Genomic DNA, 19,649 nt, shown 5'->3' on the forward strand with positions numbered 1-19,649 from the left:
AGGGGTGGGGGGGCGCCAGGCGGGCTTCAGTCACTACTTGCCTGATTGGTTAATTTCACATCCGTTACTGACCTGAAATCAGTGAAGAGTGGATGAGACGCAGAGAACAAGACCTAAGTCTGCTGATGGCGCCATCTCTGATCTACAGCTTCAAATTCAACTTTATTTATAAACCAGAGGAGAGCGACAGGAGGCAGGTAACAGCTGATCTGAGGTCAGTACCTGAGCGTCGATGATCTTCTGCTTGGCTTCGATCACCGCCTGCATCTCTGCGTGGTCCCTCTTTAGCTCCTCCTCCACCGCCATCAGCCTGTCAGACACAAACATGACGTCAGAAAACACGTGGTCATTTTTTAAGACAGGTTAAAGGCCCAGCTCTGAGGGGGCGGAGCCTGTGCCTACCTGCAGATGATGCTCTTCATCTGGCTGTCCTTCTCCTCCTGCTGCCTCCTCAGACGCTCCTCGCTGTCCTCCAGCCGGTTCTTGTACTCCTGCAGGAGCTTCTGCATCTGCTGCTCCTGAGTCAGCAGCCGCCGCTCGTACTCCTCCAGCCGCCGCCCCGACACGCGCAGACGCTCCTTCAGCCGCGAGATCTCCAGCTCGTACTGAGGAGGAGGCGGGGCCAGAGTGACATCATCAACACTGAGACTAAAGCATTAAAGAAGCTATCGTGTGTGTGTGTGTGTGTGTGTGTGTGTGTGTGTGTGTGTACCTTCTCCGTGTTCCTGCCCTCCTCTCTGCTCCTCTCTCCTCCCTCCTCCTCCTTCTCCTCATACTGGCCGTTGTTGAGCACCCAGGCCGCCGTCCTCTCCACAGGGGACATCGCCACCGCCACCGCCTCCACCGGAGACGTAACCTAAACACGATCAGTGACATCATCACACCTGAGACGCTGTTTTATGTCCTCATGACTCACTCTGTCCCCTGTCTGTGTGTGTGTGTGTGTGTGTGTGTGTGTGTAGTACCTGCTGCGGCTGCTTGGTGGCGCTCCTCGGAGGCGGAGCCACGTTCTCCACAGAGGTGGGCGTCTGCTGGCGGGGGGCGTGGCAGGCGGTGGGCGTGGGCTCCGTGTTGGCGCTGCTGCTGCTGCGTAGCGACGAGCTCTGAGGAACAGAGCGTGGCGTCCTGGCCCCGCCCCCTCCTCTGCTCTGCTGCTCCACCTTGACGATGTGGGCGGTGCCCGCCGTCGTGCTCTGACGGGGGATTGCGACAGCTGTGGCAGCCCCGGGCGGGAGGTCAGGGGGCGCGTGGCGGCGTGGCGTGGAGCACTCCTCGCTCTGCGTGCTCCGCCTGCTGCCCAGCTCGTCCAGGCTGCTGTTGGACGCCACGCGACCTTTGACCCCCACCTGGCTGCCGAAGTCGTCGGAGTTGCTGTGGCTGTTGTGCGAGCTCTCGGTGCTCAGGTTCTCGGAGCTGGAGTCGTGGCGCAGGGAGTGGGCGGAGCGCGTGGAGGCGCTGTGGGCGGGGTTACTCAGGTGGTAGACGGGGTTCTGGAAGGAGAGCGGCTGCAGGCTGCGCTGCTGGCTGAGCGACGGGTGCAGCGGGCGCCTCACCTGCGGCGCGCTCTGCGGCTGAGCGTCTCTGGGCGGGGCTTTGCTCGGGTGGGGCAGCGGCTGAGGGGTGTGGGGGTTGGAGTGTGGGTAGTTGAGCGGCGGTGGCGGGGTGTGGCCAATGGACGCCTGGGAGCCGACCCTGCTGAGGCGGGGCGGGGCTTCGTGGTGCGGGGGCGGGGCCTGGGGGCCGTGCAGACTCTGCGTGTCCTGCAGGTCGACCAGGGAGATGCTGCGCCCGTTGGGGAGCAGGCTGTCACGCTCCTCGTGGTCGGAGAAGCTGGCGTGGTTGGAGGGGAGCTTCTGCGCCAGCAGGGGGCGCTGACCCCGAGCGTAGCCCTCCATCAGCTCCTGGGACTGCAGGCTGCGGGCGTCGCTGCGGCTGCAGGAAGTGACACGAGCACACCTTGTTACACATGCATTTCCTCTCATCACCAGCAGGGGGCGTGTCCTATCATGTGTGGGCTCGTCTGATTGGTTACCTGTCGGCGGGGTCCTCGAAGATGCGCTGTAACCCTGACGACAGGCTGCCGCTGATGTTGTGCGCAGAGTTGTGCTCCTGGAAACGCCGCAGCTGCTGCTGGACCGGAGTGGGCGCCGCCAGGCAGCGAGAGATGTCTCCCAGAATCCTCGGCAGCGGGCCCAGCTTGGCTACGGTGGCCTGCAGGAAGGAATTTTCACCCTGGGGTCGCCATGAGTGTGTTGGTGTGTGTGTGGATGGTTTGGATGGAAGCACCAGGATGCAGCGCAGGTGTTGGTGGCGGGAAGGAAACCAACATGGTGGAAACAGAGTCGGCCAGAGAGGAGTGAGGAGGTAGGAGGAGGAGGAGGAGGAGGAGAAACAACATGAGGGAAACTTAATGAAACAAAAACCAACAGAAACATCATGCTGATAACGAACCACGTCAGAGCCGCTCAGGCCGACAGGTGAGACAGACAGGTGTGCTGGGAGGGGGAGGGGCTTAGCAGGGAGGAGGGGCGAGGGGGGGAGGCCATGCTGTGAGGATCAGCCCGAGGCGTTAATGTGGTTAAAGGGTTAGATGATGAACTGAGGTGACCTCTGATGTTTGGTTACGCCGTCAGATATTCACACACACACACACACACACACACACACACACACACACACACACACACACGCACCTTGTCGAGCTGCGACACCACCTCCCACAGCAGCGCGTGCAGCACGGACAGCTCGCGCCCAAGGTCGATGTAGCCCTCGAAGCCCGGCGTGTTGGACAGAGTCTCCGAGTTCGAGATCTCCGACAGGAAACGCATCATCCCCGCCCACTCGTGCTCTAGGAAGTCGTTCATGAACGCCATGTACTCCTCTTTGTTCACAAACCTGCCGATCACACACACACAGGAAGTCACCACCAGCCGCTCAGGCCACACACCCTCACACACACACATATGCATACACACACACTCTTACTTGGTGAAGTTGGCGAGGTTCTGGATGACCTTGGCGATGAGCGTGAGCGTGCGGGACGTGCGGTCGTCGGGGTACTCCTGCATGAGGCTGAAGAGCGACGGCGACATGATGGCGGGGCAGAGGAAGCGCAGGAAGAGCGAGGCGCTGATCAGGCGCTTGCTGATGTCCTGCGTGTGACCACGAGCTGAGCACTGCTGCTTCCACGACGCAAACACCTCCTTCAGCTCGCGAGGGAACACGCTGAGGAGGCAGAGGGGCGGGGCCAGGTTACAAACCGTCAGGGCGCCACAAACAGTCTGTGGTTCCTGAAACTCATCTCATCATGTGGAATGACTTGAAATGTGTGTGACATGTGTGTGTGTGAGGTGTGTGTGTGTGTGTGTGTGTACCAGTAGGAGTTGATGATCTTGCAGAAGGCGAGCTCGCAGCACATCTTCAGGTTGCTCTGATGTTCAGCCAGGTCGCTGCCCGAGCAGCGGCTGGGATCCACCTCACAGTTCTCGTCCGACTCGTACAGAGCTTTGATGAACTCACCTGGACACACACACACACACACACACACACACACGGTTACTCACACACACCAACACTGAGCAGTCAAACAAAATCTTAATCGAAGGCGGCACGCTACACCACGTCATGAGTCCAACCTGCTCCCTTCACGTCACTTTATAACACCCATGTTTAAGCCCCGCCCCCTCACTCAGGCGTCTCAGGATAACTCCTCCTCTCTTTGGTTTCTGTCTGATTTTTTTAGTTTTCATTTTTTATTCAACCATTTTTTTAACCAGGAAAAAGTCTTGTTGAAGTAAAAATCTTTTTTCCAAGAGAGTCCATTTTTACCAGGGATGCACCGATTTTTGGCCGATACTGATTGTTGATATGGCCGATTACCGAAAATGTACCGTTATTGATATTGGTTTAAAAAAAAACAAAAAAATCTGTGATGATGTGTCGTATAGGTTCAGAGAGAAAGAGCGGTTCCATCGTGAGAAAATACGACCATGGAGAGGATAAAAGGATGGAGCGCCTGAGATGAACGTGATCAAAAAGTCAGTTTTGTCTGTTTCTTGGATCAAAAACAGGAAGAGACATAAAAGAAGAGAGTCCACTCCTCTTAGGTAGTTTTGGTGTTTACACAGTCAGAAAACAAGATAATTTGGGTCTTGAAAGATCGTTTAAGATGCTCTGAAAATGGCTGGCGGCTAATGAGTGAATATATCAGCAGGTACCGATATTGATACCCATATATAGTGCATCTCTAATTTTTACCACAAACACAGATAAACATTATGTATGAAGCCAAAACCATGACTTTAATGTTTGGCATTAAAAAAGGCTTTTCATAAAAAAGTATATTATGGCAGCAAAACAGGAAATGGCATTGATGATGTTTTGTTGAAGTTAAAAAAACAAACATCAAATTTTATCAAGCAACAACCTCTGGTCTGAGAATATGAGACGATGCTGAAGTGGTAAAATCTGCTGTTTTTTTGAGTGTTTGCTTGATCCTGGCTCCTGAAGTACAGGAAGTCACAAACACACCAAGACAAAAAAAGCTGTTTTCAAAGCAGAAATTAACCTATTTACAGCCTGGTTCAAAAAACGTCTCCTGTTTGAGTCTCTAATTTTACTATTTACCCACTGTACGAGGGTGAATTTTTTTCTAACTCAGACGTTCAGAGGATATTAAGACTGCGAGCTCACCCAATCAGAGGCACAGCTGAGGGTCACATGACCGACAGGCTGTGGGCGAAGCCCTTGCCACTACCAATATGGCTGTGATAGCCGATCTGCTTCATTTTCTGTTTCAAAAACAGACGGGTGACGTCGGTGAGACTACGTCCATGTTTTATACAGTCTATGAATTTAAGACATTTTTTTATTTTTATAAATTTTATTTAATTCTGTTTTTGAATTAAAATCACTTTTATTTGACCTCACTGTTTTATCGAGGACTGTTTTAAACTTTTTCAATCATGTTTTTCGTTTTTGAACACATTTTTTTTTGTATGTTTTTTAGTCTCAACTTTCTGTTTCTGTTACCTTTTTGGTGTGGAGGGGAACATTTGGGGGGGGGACAAGAGGGCGCCATTTGCATATTTTTTTAAATTTACAAAATTAAAAAAAAAAGTTTTCAAAAATTTGCAAAAATTTCAATTAAAAAATTCTAATATTTTCTAAATTTAAAAAACAAGTCAAATTTAATTAATTTAATAAATTTCTAAAATTTTTGAAAGAAGACTTGAATTTATTTCAATATCTTATCATTTTTTTTGTTGTTTGCTGAAGTATTACATTTCAAGCATGAATTATAAACCAGCACATTTAGACCAACAAAATGTTAACAGATTTTATTTACAGAAAGAATTGATTCTCTCTGTAATTTTCTCTCTGCAAGAAATTCTCTCTGTAAGAAAAACAAAAATTCTTTATTCCAACAAAATTTTTTAAAGCTGCAAGGAGCCACTGCAAAGGAATCAAAGAGCCACAGGTTGAAAACCCTTGAAATGGATAATAAATAAAAGGGGACCTAGGACCGAGCCTTGAGGAACACCTTTGGACAGTGAAAGTCGTCCTGACACAGTCCCACCGACCTGCACACACTGAGGTTTATCCTGACGATAGTTTTTAAAGCTTGTGACTGAAGGATCAGACCGTCTGAGAAGTGAAAGCAGCCGTATGAAGCACTTCTCCTGGAGGAGTCGTACCGACAGGTTATTAACCACGACAGGAAGTGAATCTCACTCCTAGGACTGAATGTTGAACCAGTTTCCCGTCCCTGGGTCTGCTGAGGATCTAGACTTGGCGTTGTGACTCTCTGCTGCGGTGGAGAAACGCGTCCACAGTCAGCGTTCAGGAACAATCTGCTGTCAGAAAACGAGCCCGAACAGCCCACAGGAAGTCACATCCTCACAACTTCTCCTCTATTTTCAGACGTGATCTATAAATACACGAACCGGGCCGACATGATTTCTGCCTCATCAGAGCAGTCTTCATCTCTCCACATGTGAAGCGTCTGAAGCGTCTGAGGCGTCGGCTGGTTCGTACTGACAGCAGGTCTCGTGGGTCCGTCACGGCTCTGCTTCTGTCACTTTCAGCACACTTCCTCTGCCGTTTGAAGTCTTTGTGAGGCGGCTGTGAAATGTTTGAGAACATGCAAACTGAGGATGATGATGAAGAGGATGATGATGATGATGCAGCAGGCTGAGGACACGATGTGCTTTCAGACTTTCTGCTCTCCTAATTCTCCTCAGGATCCACGTGACGCTGCAGAGTGAGACGATTCAAGAGCAGCAGCGGCGTTGATATGTCAGCTGTAGCTTCATGGAGGTCTGCTGGATCACAACACAGCCTCCAGGTTCAACATCCCCACTTTGTTTAACACTCATCGATCACTTTTCATGAGAGAAAAGTTAAAATTTGTGCCGTAAATAGTCTAATTTTTGAGATGAGTAAAATCTGAGGGATTAAAGTCAAACATAAGGGGCGCAGATGGTCCCGTCCTCTCTGATTAAAAGCACAAGACGCCTGAAAAATGATAACAATTTTGTTTCTTTCGAGAGTCTAATCACTTCCTGACTCTACCTCCTGACATATTTTACGATCCCCGAAAAAAAACACGAGAACGTTAGCTGTCAATCATCATAAACGTGATGTAAAACTTGTTTTTAACTTCTTATAACTAATGAAAACGAAACTTTCAGAAAAAAGAGGACTTAAACACAAGACAGCCAAATGATATCTTCAAATCACCACAACAATCAGACGTGAGAAACATTTCTACCAGGTGTTTTAATTTCTTAAAGTTTGACCACAGCCCATCTGGAATGACTGGGGAGATGGATTTTTGACCTATACTGCAGCCAGCCACCAGGGGGAGTAGTTTTTGTGGGGACATCACTGAGCCGAGCAAGTTGGCGTCCATTTTTTTTACAGTCTATGGTTAGAACCAAACAGTTTAGCCCTTAGTACTTAAAGTGGTTGAATTAATGACATTAATTTAAATTTTAGGGATTAAAAAGTCATAAAATGTGAGGTCATTCATGAGACTCATAACACTTTTTTTGGTTGCTAGGCGCCGCCCTGTCGGCTATGGCTGCATTTTGCAGCAGCTCTCTCTTCTTTGTCCATTTTTTGCAATTTTTTTTCGTCTGTTTTTCGTCATCTTTGTATTTGGAGTGGATCATTACTTTGTGTGGCTCATTTGTTGGTCGTGGACACCAAACTTTTTGTGTTTTCAGTGATATTTTTACTATTTTTTCTCCTGTGTTTGTCTGGAGATCCTACATGTAACCATGGCTGCATTGTTTACATGTGAAATCAGCTGTTTGCAGCCTGTAGCATGTCATTGCTAACTGGTGCTAGGCCAGATGTTCCCCAAGAAGGTGAGGAGAAGGAGGGGCTAGAAAGTGAGGACATGGACCTGTCCTTCCATCCATCGTTATTGGGAATGTAAGATGTATCTCCAATAAGATGGACGAGCTAGCTGTGCTAACCCAGCAACAGAGGGAATACCAGAGGGCAGAGTAGCATCATGCTATTCACAGACATGGCTAACAGAGCTAACACCAGACACCAACACCACATTGGAAGAGCTTCACCTGCTCTTTCTTTACACTTTCTTACTTTTGTTTTCTTGATTGCTGCTGTGACTTTAAGTTCATTGTACTTGTTACAATGACAATAATGTTCTATCCTATTCTATTCTTTTACTGATGCTATGAGCAGTGTGTGTGTAAAGGTGTGTGTGTGTGTGGAGGTGTGTGTGTGTTCAGACTCACCGAGTGCGTCGTGCAGGTACTTCTGTCCCACCAGCTTCAGATACTCCTCGATGGCTTTGGTGGCGAGCGTGTTCTCCCTGAAGATCAGGACGTCGTGGTCGGCGCAGCGGTCCACCTCTGACATCACCAGGTCGGTGAGGAAGTCCTAAATACGAGGAGGAGGAAGATGATGATGAAGGTGAAACAGAGGAACAAACTGTGTGAGGAGGAGGCTGTGACTGAGGCTCTGATGGTTGATTTCATCTTTACTGACTGATCCCACAGGAAACGACTCTCACTGAGTTAAGTTAGAGAAAAGAAACAGCTGAAAAAAATTAACAAAAATGTTTAAAATTCTAAAAATAAGATGAAAAAAGTCAAAAATTGAGATAAAAAATCTAAAGTATGTGACGAAAAATAAAAATTTTGGAATGAAATTTCAATCTGAAGGTGGAGCCAAATTTAAGGTCATTTTTCATCTTAGTTTTTAGACTTTTTATTTTATTACTTTTACAAAACCTCTCATTATTAAGAACTCAGATTTGTTCTTGTATGAAAAAGTCAAAAAACAAAAAAAAAGTCAAAGTTCTGAGACAAAATCTCTCGATTAAAAAAGTCAAACTGTCAAACAAAATTTTATCTCATTGTTTTAATTTTTTATATGTGATTAAATAAATGTGGTCTCGGATCTAAAATCTCAGATCTGAGCCTGAAACCACCTCAAAACCCCAAATCCTGCTCCACAATTCAGACCACAGCTCCCTGTAAGCTAAGCTAAGCTAAGCTAACTGACCCTCAGACCCACAGGTGAGTGTGTTTTCGTGTGTGTGTGTGTGTGAGTGTCTGACCTTGGCGCGCCCCGTGCTCTGCAGGATGTGGACCAGCGCGCACGCCATCTCCTCCTTGTTCTTGACGCTGATGACGGGCTCCAGCACCGAGCACAGCATGCTGTAGTTGTTGGTGATGAACTCGGCGAACTCCTTGTACTGCTCCATGGGCAGGATGGAGATGGTCTGGAAGCGGGACTTGATGCGGATCGAGGGCCCCCCTCCCTTGGCCTTGCTGGTGGTCGGCGTGCTGACCGGGTACCACTTCTCCACGAACTGCCGGCCCGTCACGCCCGACACGGGGATGTTGACCAGGCCCACGTAGTTGTTCTTGTCCTTCTTCTTCTTCTTGTCCACGTCGCGGTAGATGTGCACGGTGATGCTGTGCGTGGCGGGCAGGCTGGAGAAGTCGAAGTACTCGCCCCAGAACAGGCTGTCGTGGCGGGTCTTGCTGGTGGTCCGGGCGTAGAGCACGTCGTCCAGACACAGCTCGCAGAAGTACTTCTTCTTGGGGGGCAGGTCTTTGGCTTCGATGATCCAGAGCCGCAGCAGGTTCTCCGCTCGCCGACAGTTATCCTGAAAACAAACACGCTCAGGTTAAAAACCCGTCTGGTCTCCATGGCAACACTTCCTGTGGCGCTCCCGTCCTCCTCACCTTGTTGGGCTGGATCGTCCTCCTCAGGTTCTCCATCCACTTGTCCCTCTCTGAAGCTGACGTGCAGCTGAAACACTTGCTGCCGCCCGAGTACGTCACCTGACAGGAAGAGGAAGCTGTGAGAGCCTTTCAGAATAAAAGCTCAGTCATGTTTTCATCAAGTGTGGAGAGGACCTCACCTCGAAGCAAAACTCCTGTCCCAGGATGCTGCTGTGCAGAGGTTTGACGAACACGTCCTCCTCCATGCTCAGGTCCAGAGCCTCCACCGCGCTGCCCGGGCTCAGCAAAGACTCATGGGAGGTCGACTCTTTCAGCTTGGGGAGCCCGCGAGATCTGGAGGACGAGACCAGAGACTAAACATGAGAGAGGTTTGGAAGAGGGATGCACGATATATTGGTATCAGTATCAGTATCAGCTGATATTGAAAGGAAAATTGCAGGTTAAAGACAACTGTTAAGAAACTGATCGGAAAATAACTTGAAAACAATGTCAATAAAGAGGAAGAAAATCTGAATCCATATGATGGTCCTCAGGGTTAAAATTATGAGCCTGTTAGGAAAGATGGAGATCAGGATCAGGTCAGGATCAGGAGAAATGACAGCTGTAGGAGAGCAGAGGAGTTGTGGTGTGAGGAGAACCAGAGGAGAACGGAGCAGGTGTCCAGGTGAGTGAGCGCTGTTAGCTAGTGATATGTCGCTTAACGCTGTGTTCACATCAACATATTCTAAGATTGAAATCAAATTCACTGACTTAAACAAATAAGTAGTAGGTGTAAGAGCTGATCGTACAGCAACGTGCTTTGGGTAGTCATGATAAAGGCCATAGAGAGACAGACAGAGGTCTATCAGAGTCTATCCACTGATCCAGAGTCAGAAAACCAAGACGTAGCTACGCTGCTCAGCTCGCGTTTCTGGCTCCGGTATCCCATCCTGAACTCCATCCATAGACTGTATAAAATAGACTCCATCACATCAATCTTCCTGTCAAGAAACAGGCTCCACGGGCGACTGCGTTTTTTGAGACCAATGCAGAAATAAAGCCCCGCTTTGTCAGCTGCACAAAGCGAATCAGAGCACGAAAGCTAACTCACCGAGTCCGAAAAAGTGGATTCTATGTCCTGTTAAGCTAATATTTCTGCATCCATCCATCCCAACACATTTTAATCATCTTAAAGAAAAGTCAGATTAAATAAAACTTTCGCAGAAACACGATAAACACGATCCAAAATGCCCGATCTCACTCATGACAACCTGTTTTTACATTAGCTTTAAGCGGAGTAAAGGAACGCAAGTCCTTTTTAGTGACGTCAAAAGACGCAATGCTGGAAAAAAAAAGAGTTTTTAACAGTTATACTAAAAACAGCCACTTCTTTTCTCGAAATTTGTGCCTTTTTTGTTGAATAACAAATAAAATCAATGATTGACTTCTTCTACTGCTATAATCAGACAATGTTTAGTGTTAATCTAAAAAAAAAATAACTTGCAAGTTGCCCTTTAACTCATTAGCTGACGGCATTTTCAGAGCACCTTGAACGATCTTTCCAGACCCAATTAACTTGTTTTCTCTGAGTATGTCAACACCAAAACCACCGAAGAAGAGTGGACTCATTTCTTTTATGTCTCACTTCCTGTTTTTGATCCAAAAAACAGACAAAATGTACTTTTTTAATCGCGGGCGCTTCATCCTTGATCCTCTCTATGGTCGTCTTTTCTCACGATCGCGCCGTTATTTCTCTCTGAACTACTTCGACACATCATCTCAGATTGTTTTTTTTCTTTTTTACCGATATCCATATCAGTAAATATTGAATATCGGTATAGGCGATAATTTTCATATCGGTGCATCCCTGGTTTGGAGGGAGCTTCCGTCACAGAGGATGATTTTTCTGACCGAAGCAGCCGTTACGTCAAAGATCACAGACTCCACCGATAAACACGATCCCAGGAGTTTATGATCTACCTCTGTTTCCTCCGTGCGTGGATTAAATCGACGCTTCAGATCCAGCGAACACTCGAGAACACGGAGAACTCACCGAGCGTCAGGTTAAAAAACTCCTCTTCTTCAAAGTGATACCTACGAAAAACAACCACACAGCCAGGTGAGAGGGCTCCCCCAGAGCATCCCCTCCTCCTCCTGCTGCTCCTCCTGCTGCGCCTCCTGCTCCTCCTGCAGCAGCTCCGCTCGCTGTGACAGTTTGCTCCTTTATGAAGCTCTCCTCCAGTCTAGCAGGCGGTAAACAAAGTCCTGGGACGGCCAATCACGGGCCCCCCACGGGGAGCGTTTGCTTAGTAACAGCGTCTGATGGGAGCGGGCGCCAGGCAGCCGGCGTGACGCAGGGAGGAGCAAGGCAGGTGTCTAACTACAGACCGCTCCCTGGAGGAGCAGAGAGATCCTTCAGAGTGAATTAAATTAAACAGGTTTTCATCTTTTTTCAGCTGGTTACAAAATTCACTCTGTCATCCCGGCAGGAGGAGGAGGAGGAGGATGAAGATGAAGAGTGGTTTTGAAGTATTTTTAGTCGAGCGTTCGATTGTAAAGCGCTGGATTTTAATCAGCAAAGAGAGAAATGATACAAAAATATGTTTGAGCACGACATGAGCTGAAGTTACGGCTGCAGCTTTTCATGAGATCACTCTTTAATTCACAGAGTGTGTGTGTGTGTGTGTGTGTGTGTGTGTGTGTAATCCTCCTCCTGTGTCAGATGAGTTACGTAAACCCGGATTAGCGAGCCCAGATCAACACTGATGCTGTGACACGGCGGGGCCTCTCCGGCTGTAAATACATCAACCAATCAGATCAGGAGCTGAGGACGTTAACTCGAGCGCTCCACTTAAACACGGACCGCGCGCCCTCAGACCCACAGCTCGCACTTTTCACGTGTTCAGGGGGTCAAACTCAGTGAGCATGTGCAGTAGAGACAGGTCGTAATCCCACTTCCTGTTTTTGTCCCTCACAGGCTCCACTCCTCCTCTCGACCTGTTCCTGTCCACGGTCTAACGCAGGATTTGTTCAAACCTGTAAAGCAGCAACGCTCCAGTTACTGAACACACTCAGTGTTTGTTCAGAGATGGAAAATATTCACACACACACACACACCAAAGTATGAAGCAGAAACACACACACACACACACACAGTTTCAGGAAGGGCTGCATCAGGACAGAAACCTGATCCCTGCTGGGGGAGGAAGAGGAGGAGGAAGCACTTACACTGAGATCTCAACACACACTCACACTTACACACACTCTGCATCTTAGAGCAACACACTCACACCTCCAGTCTCTCTGACGTCCAGCAGGGGGCGACTCCTATCACTTCGCATCCTATTTTTGACAGACGCCGAACTGTGACGCATAAATTCAGCGAAGGGAAGATTGAGCGGGACAGGAAGTCACCCGGAGACTTTCAAAATAAAACAAACTGTGTCAAAATCAGTTTGTATTTATCTTGACAACAACAACAACAAACAGAGTCAACATGCAACAGAACGGAGACGGACTGCAGACAGATCTGGTGTATTTGAGGCGTAAGTGTAGTGTCCAGCAGGGGGCGACTCCTCTGACTGTAGATCAGTCTTTAGATAATGTCCCCTTTCAAATTTTGTCCAAAGTACCAAGTAGCGATTCTAAAAAACCAAAAGGTCCCATGTTTAGGTACCTGAACGCATCCTTGTGACTGTGAGGGAGTGAAAGAGTAGGCGATTTTCCATGCTGGACATGAACGCAGCATCACAAGGTTATAAATTGAAGAATAAATATGTTAAATTAAAAAAAAACATTAAACAAATTGATATTTTAACCAAATACACACAAACGTACTAAAATTAGTACTGTTGTTATACTGATCTAGCTAATGCTGCTATAGCTACAGCTAATGCTAAAAATGGTGATGTCAGAGCAGTGAGACCCATTCACAGCAAACAGACTTCACTACAGTGAACCACCTTTCATGAAGGATCAGACAGCTAAGCTGCATTAGCTGCTAAAGCTATGATAAGCTAATGTTACAGAAGCTACATAATAAAGCTTCTGTAACATTAGCTTAGCCGTCTCATCACTCGTGTAATGCGGTCCATATAAGTAAAGTCTGTAGGACCGGGACGATACACTTTCCTCCTCATTCGATTCTTTCACAACTTTTGGGGCGACACTTGGATTTTAATCAGGATTCTTTAATATTTTAGATTTTTGGTTTGCTTTTTTACACCGGACTATGTGAAAACGTTAAATGATGATGTCTACAGACTGCATCAGGAGCCGTATTTTCCTCGGAAATGCACATCACATGTGAGTCTGTCTTCAGGATTAGTTCAAGGATCTGACATATCAACTTTTTCCAGCTCAGCTTATAAACAACAAGTAAAATGCAGGATGTAAATTTGAACAAAAAAATATTTTGGTTAAGGATCATAAGACAAAAATCCTGATACTTTGATACATCGTTTTTTTCTCCTATCTCTACTAATCTGACATCAGTTTATCATCAGTTTTTAATAATTTGTTCGCTTTGGAAGAGAGGAAACAGTCACTTTAGCACTTTAAATGCTATTACTGCTTTAGCTCCAAATGCTAACAATGCTTAAGTTCCAAATGCTAACACTGCTTTTGTTCCAAATGCTAAAACTGCTTTAAATCAAAATGCTAACACTGTTTTATTCAAATTCTAACACTGTTTCAGTTCCAAATGCAAACACTGCTTTAGTTCAAATTGCTAACACTGCCTTAGTTCCAAATGCTAACACTGCTCTAGCTCCAAATGCTAACACTGTTTTAGTTCCAAATGCTAACACTTTTTTAGTTCCAAATGCTAACACTGCCTTAGTTCCAAATGCTAACACTGCTTTATCTTCAAATACTAACACTTTTTTAGTTCCAAATGCTAACACTGCTTTAGCTTCAAATACTAACACAGGTTTAGTTTTTAATGCTAACACTGCTTTTGCTCCAAATGCTAACACTGCCTTAGTTCCAAATGCTAACACTTTTTTAGCTCCAAATGCTAACACTGCTTTATCTTCAAATACTAACACAGGTTTAGTTTTTAATGCTAACACTGCTTTAGCTCCAAATGCTAACACTGCCTTAGTTCCAAATGCTAACACTTTTTTAGTTCCAAATGCTAACACTGCCTTAGTTCCAAATGCTAACACTTTTTTAGTTCCAAATGCTAACACTGCTTTAGCTTCAAATACTAACACAGGTTTAGTTTTTAATGCTAACACTGCTTTTGCTCCAAATGCTAACACTGCCTTAGTTCCAAATGCTAACACTGCTTTAGCTCCAAATGCTAACACTTTTTTAGTTCCAAATGCTAACACTGCTCTAGCTCCAAATGCTAACACTGCTCTAGCTCCAAATGCTAACACTGCTCTAGCTCCAAATGCTAACACTGTTTTAGTTCCAAATGCTAACACTGCTTTATCTTCAAATACTAACACAGGTTTAGTTTTTAATGCTAACACTGCTTTAGCTCCAAATGCATAACTGTGTTAGCTCTAAATGCTAACACTGCTTTAGCTTCTTTCTGCAGGAACTCCAACACAGACATAACGCCTTGAGAAGAGAAGCTGGTTGAGCCTGGATCATAAACCTCCCCTGGACCACAGAGATCTGCAGGGTTTACTCGTGGACCAGGACTGCACGGTCTCCCCGAGCTGCTTCAGACTGATCCTCCAGTTTCTGGGCTCAGACATGAAGTTTGTCCATCACAGCCTGCCGTACCCTCTCCTCCCTCTGATGACTCTGCAGTTTGAAACTCACAGAAACTCGTCCACAACACAACTCAGGTTTCATCCCAGCAGAGCCACCACAGAGAGAGCTCAGTGGGCCTGGGAGGACACACACACACTCACACACACACACTCACACACACACACATACACACACACACACACACACACACACACATACACACACACACACACGGTCCTACCTGAACCTGAGCGTTTTGGAGAGCTGAGCTATTCGAGCTCTGCGGAGGAGAGAAGACGAGCCGTCCATCAGGAGTTGGAGCTCAGAGCCGACTGATGCCAGGGAGAGGCTGTGTGTGTGTGTGTGTGTGTGTGTGTGTATGTGTGTGTGTGTGTGTAAAGCATTATCCTTCCATCCAGCTGGCTGGCATTCTGTCGGCGATAAAGCTGTACACACACACACACACACACACAGCCTCTGTGGCTGCATCAGTTCAGAGCACCATGTGAGCAGAGCGCTCCATCACTCGTCGCCGTCCCGAGGTCGTTTTAATGTCACGGCGTGTTTTCGTTCAGGGATGTTACAAATATTTAACGTGACTTTTCTCCCTGTTAGTGTTTCTGAGGAGGCGTCACTGCACTGACTCCATAAACATAAACAAAACCTGAATATGATCATGTTTAAAGCGTGACTGATTCTACAATTAGGGGTAAATTTATCTTTTTGATTAAATTATTAATTTCAGTGAGTTGTTTGTCTGATATTTCACTTCAGTTAATACAGAAAGTTAATAGGTTGCATCTTTTATTTAGCTAAAAAATGCAAATCATGAGTTGGAATTTGCAGTTTTTGTGTTCGATTTCTCAAATGTCAAGCTTGCTCCTCAAAATTAACTCTAGAAACATGTTTGTGTTTATTATTTCCAGTATTATTTGTTGAATAATATATTTGGATAAAATGATTCACTTTGTGTGTGTCTGATAAATCTGCATCAACTCTGTTACCCTTTAAAAAAACCCTATAAATCAGCAATGGTTTGCTCCAAAGTCACATGACCCTAACCATCTGAGGGCCCGTCCTTTTTGGTGTGAACCTTGAAGAAAGTGTGTCATGTTTCAGCTCCTCCTCCTCAATATTTCATCAGAATGATTGTCTGTACATGGGGCGCATTAACTGTTCATCAGCTGTGTCACCAACATTTTCTGCTCTTCTTACTACAGGGGCCCTGCTCTGTTGGCTATGGCTGCCTTTTGCAGCAGCTCTCTCTTCTTTGTCTGTTTCTTTTAATTTTCGTTTCTTTTTTGTAATCTTTGTATTAGGAGTGGGTCATTACTTTGTATGGTTCATTTGTTGGTCATGGACCCCAAACTTTTTGTGTCTTCAGTGATATTTTTACTACTTTTTCTCCTGTGTTTGTCTGGAGATCCTACATGTAACTATCTAACCAGCTGTTAGCAGCCTGTAGCATATCAATGCTAGCTGGTGCTAGGCCGGATGTTCGCCAAGAAGGTGAGGAGAAGGAGGGGCTAAAAAGTGAGGACATGGACCTGTCCTTCCATCCATCGTTATTGGGAAGTAAGATCTATCTCTAATAAGATGGACGAGCTAGCTGTGCTTACCCAGCAACAGAGGGAATACCAGAAGGCAGAGTAGCATCATGCTATTCACAGACATGGCTAACAGAGCTAACAGCAGACACCAACACCACATTGGAAGAACTTCACCTGCTGTGAGCAGACAGGATCCAGGAGACAGAGACTGAACAGACTGCTGAAGAAGCTCAGTCCTGGACCCTGTGGAGGTGGAGGCTGGCTGACTGGACAATGATGGACAAGCTGTCAGCATCTATTTTCTTATGGAGCTTTTTGCACTTTCTATACACTTTCTTACTTTTGGGAATGACAGTTGAACAACGCCAGCACACTACGCATGTCCTGCCAACTTGTCTTTGTCCATCGATGTCTTTCACTGGGAAACCAAAATGTTCCCACACAAGGGACCTCAAAGATATCAGGGGATGTTGATTTGTTGCCGCTAACGGTCTGTTGTGTGCTTCCTCTTTGCAGACTGTGTTCGCATGCTAACCGGACCAAAGACCCTGTACCAAAACCATCCGGTCGGAGTACTTCTACCGTTACACCTCTACCAAACTAAAGAAAATAAGCAGAAATATGAGCTGATGGAGGTCAGGTGGTGCCATGTTCAAGGTCTGCAGTTAGCACGCGGGACAAAATATGGAGGAAATGTCGACTGTGTTAGCATCCTAAATGTAGCGCTGCAAAAACAGGTTTCTCTCTTCTTATCCTGTCAGCTGGTTACTGGGATTTTGTGACATAATTCTTTTAAATTTCGTCTTAACTGTGATATAAATAATGAGGGACGTTTCTAGGGAGCGTAGTCTGACAGAGAAATGTTGAATATCTCTAAATTCAGTTTAATATGGAGTCACATTAAAAAAGCCACAACTTTTGTCAGGAACACAGTTGACAAAATAATGCACCAATATTTTTTTTATTTACTTAAATATTTGAAAAATAATTAGAGCTTAAATTTATCAGTTAATAAATATTTTTTATACATTTTTTATTTATTTATATAATTTTTTTTGTAAACCTGAAACGCTCCCTTAATTATAGAATCACTCACTGGAGCTGGTCTCATCTCTTTGCGTTCATTCAGCTCCACAGAAAGAGACCAGAGAGCACCCTCTGTTGTTCAGAAAGGGAATCCATGTTCAGTTTTCATCTCACAGACTGGAATTAGCCCGTACCTGAGCTTTGCTAGCTTAGATTAGCACAGGATTGGCGTTAATCTGCGAAACAAACCCGTCTGCAGAGCGGGAAACAGACTCTGAGAGGAGAGCCTGCCAGTAAGAGCAGCTCCAGTCAGTGCTGGGAAGTCTGGGCGGGTTAATGGAGGAAGAAGAAGAGGAGGAAAAAGCCACAAGCTCCTGAAAACAGAGAAGTCATTTCTCCTTCCTCTCCGCTGTAATTACACGTCTTAGTCTCTGAGAGAGACAAAGAGCTGGGTCTGATAAGTGGAGGACTCAGAGGGAGCAGGAACCAGAGCAGGAAATGAGCGCTAATGTCAGAGCGCTGCACAGTGTCACCACGGGAACCAAGTCTGCAGCTTCTGTCTCTAAATCAAGTCCAGGATCAGGGTTTTCATCCTGACGCTAACGAAGACGAGCTAAGGAGACTCGTCACACAGAAGCTAGCTGTTTCCTGTTACCTGTCAGCGTCCGCCGGCCGCAGAGAGGGCAGCCTGAAGCTGGTGTTTCTGTCCAGTTTGGTCTGACTCTTCGTCCTCTTGATGGAGCCTTTGAGACGTTTGCTGAAAAACCCCTGAGAGGAAAAGAAAAGAGAGAAGATGAGAATCTGCAGAGTTTCATGTGTTATCGTGTTAAAGTGTAAATCTGCCCCTGAAGAGGAGATCAAACCCGTCTCCATCATCATCCTCACCCTGCCATGAGTCTAAACAGGTCTCCATGATGAAGACTGCAGAGTGACAGCTGGCTGTGCTAATGATGCTGTCGTTTCTGTACCTCTGACTGAGCCGCTCCACCTCCCAGCATGCTCTCTGCCTGAATTAACTGTATGAAGAAACCCTCTGAAGTCAGACTGGAGCTAAAAATAGTCTCTCAGAGGACGACCTGAGAGGAGCCTGTGAAGCTTCAGCACAAACTTCTTCTGATTCACCACATCTCGACAGCGGCGCGGCGCTCACACGCTACGCTGACACCTTCAATTCTGCACAGTAATGACGAGGATGAGGAGGACGAGGGTGAAACGTTCAGACGTTAACGCAGCAGAAACAGAAAGATCTCTGTGCACGTCATGCTTTCTTACAACGGGCAGAAACAAGAACTAAAAACAAAGTCTATCTTGTGCACACAAGATATCATCTGAACAAGCTTCAGGAACAAAACCACATACTTCAACCACCTTCCCAGAGAATCAATTCTTCAAACAACATGTTGGCTTATGCAAAACCTATTATCTTGTGCACAGGTCTTCATGGAACAGCTGTGTCTTGTGCACACAAGATAATAAGTTCTTCACAAAACAACAATTTCTGCATACATTAATATCCTGTATGCAGAAGAAAACTTATTTTTTTGTGCACACAAGATCTGATGTTTTCCACCTCGGCTTTTATCTTGTGCGCACAAGACAATCATTAGACATAAAGTGCATAGGACAACAGGTTGTGCACAAAAAAAGTTATTTCTTGTTCTTCCAAGACGAGTGCAATCACCTTCGTGGCACAATTTGTTAAGCTATCTTGTGCACAAATAAACAGTGTACACACACAAGATAACTTGTGCACCTGACATTAAGATCATTATCAAAAGCAAATAAGTTACTATCTTGCCTGGAAAAGGTATCATCTTGTGTGCAAGGGGTACCTTCCTCCGCCAAGGTTTTTTTCTTGTGCAGAGAAATCATTATCTTGTGCTTACGCAAAGTTAACTTGTACAAGTCATTTTGTTTAGTTTACAACCTATTATCTTTACCTAGAACATTATCTTGTGCACACAAGATAATCACTTTCAGTGAACAAGTTTTTACTTGTTAGCACAAAATATTAACTTTCTAACTTTCAAGTGTAAAATATTTTTACGCCTTATTCTATGGTGCACACAAGATAATAAGAAATGCACAATTTACCATCTTGTTTGCAATGTTCAGTGCACCTTATATATAAGATATCTTGTATGCACAAGTTCAA

The 19,649-nt window shown here is 45.9% G+C and overlaps 1 protein-coding gene across 8 annotated transcripts in view; it reads right to left on the reverse strand.

Moving 5' to 3' along the window:
• The window catches only part of rasal2 (RAS protein activator like 2), an 81,417-nt gene that overhangs the window by 2,360 nt on the left and 59,408 nt on the right, over positions 1 to 19,649 (reverse strand). For 4 of the 8 annotated variants that reach the window (XM_074688072.1, XM_074688071.1, XM_074688074.1 and 1 more), the window contains 13 exons: positions 18,150 to 18,262; positions 9,410 to 9,563; positions 9,231 to 9,329; positions 8,597 to 9,151; positions 7,770 to 7,914; positions 3,375 to 3,519; positions 2,986 to 3,225; positions 2,694 to 2,895; positions 2,033 to 2,232; positions 966 to 1,932; positions 713 to 856; positions 403 to 605; positions 223 to 310 (listed from right to left, as the gene is read on the reverse strand). In XM_074688072.1, coding sequence (XP_074544173.1) covers positions 223 to 310; positions 403 to 605; positions 713 to 856; positions 966 to 1,932; positions 2,033 to 2,232; positions 2,694 to 2,895; positions 2,986 to 3,225; positions 3,375 to 3,519; positions 7,770 to 7,914; positions 8,597 to 9,151; positions 9,231 to 9,329; positions 9,410 to 9,563; positions 18,150 to 18,262 — 3,255 coding nt within the window. Of the gene's footprint in view, positions 1 to 41; positions 73 to 222; positions 311 to 402; positions 606 to 712; positions 857 to 965; positions 1,933 to 2,032; positions 2,233 to 2,693; positions 2,896 to 2,985; positions 3,226 to 3,374; positions 3,520 to 7,769; positions 7,915 to 8,596; positions 9,152 to 9,230; positions 9,330 to 9,409; positions 9,564 to 15,159; positions 15,251 to 18,149; positions 18,263 to 19,649 lie in introns of those variants that run through there. The other 4 variants (XM_074688069.1, XM_074688076.1, XM_074688070.1 and 1 more) reach the window with 4 other exon arrangements.

Source organism: Halichoeres trimaculatus, unplaced genomic scaffold (assembly GCF_033239565.1).
Source record: "Halichoeres trimaculatus isolate MK-OKI-2021-1 unplaced genomic scaffold, fHalTri1.1 fHalTri1_scaffold_15, whole genome shotgun sequence".
In the NCBI taxonomy this organism is placed as follows: domain Eukaryota; kingdom Metazoa; phylum Chordata; class Actinopteri; order Labriformes; family Labridae; genus Halichoeres; species Halichoeres trimaculatus.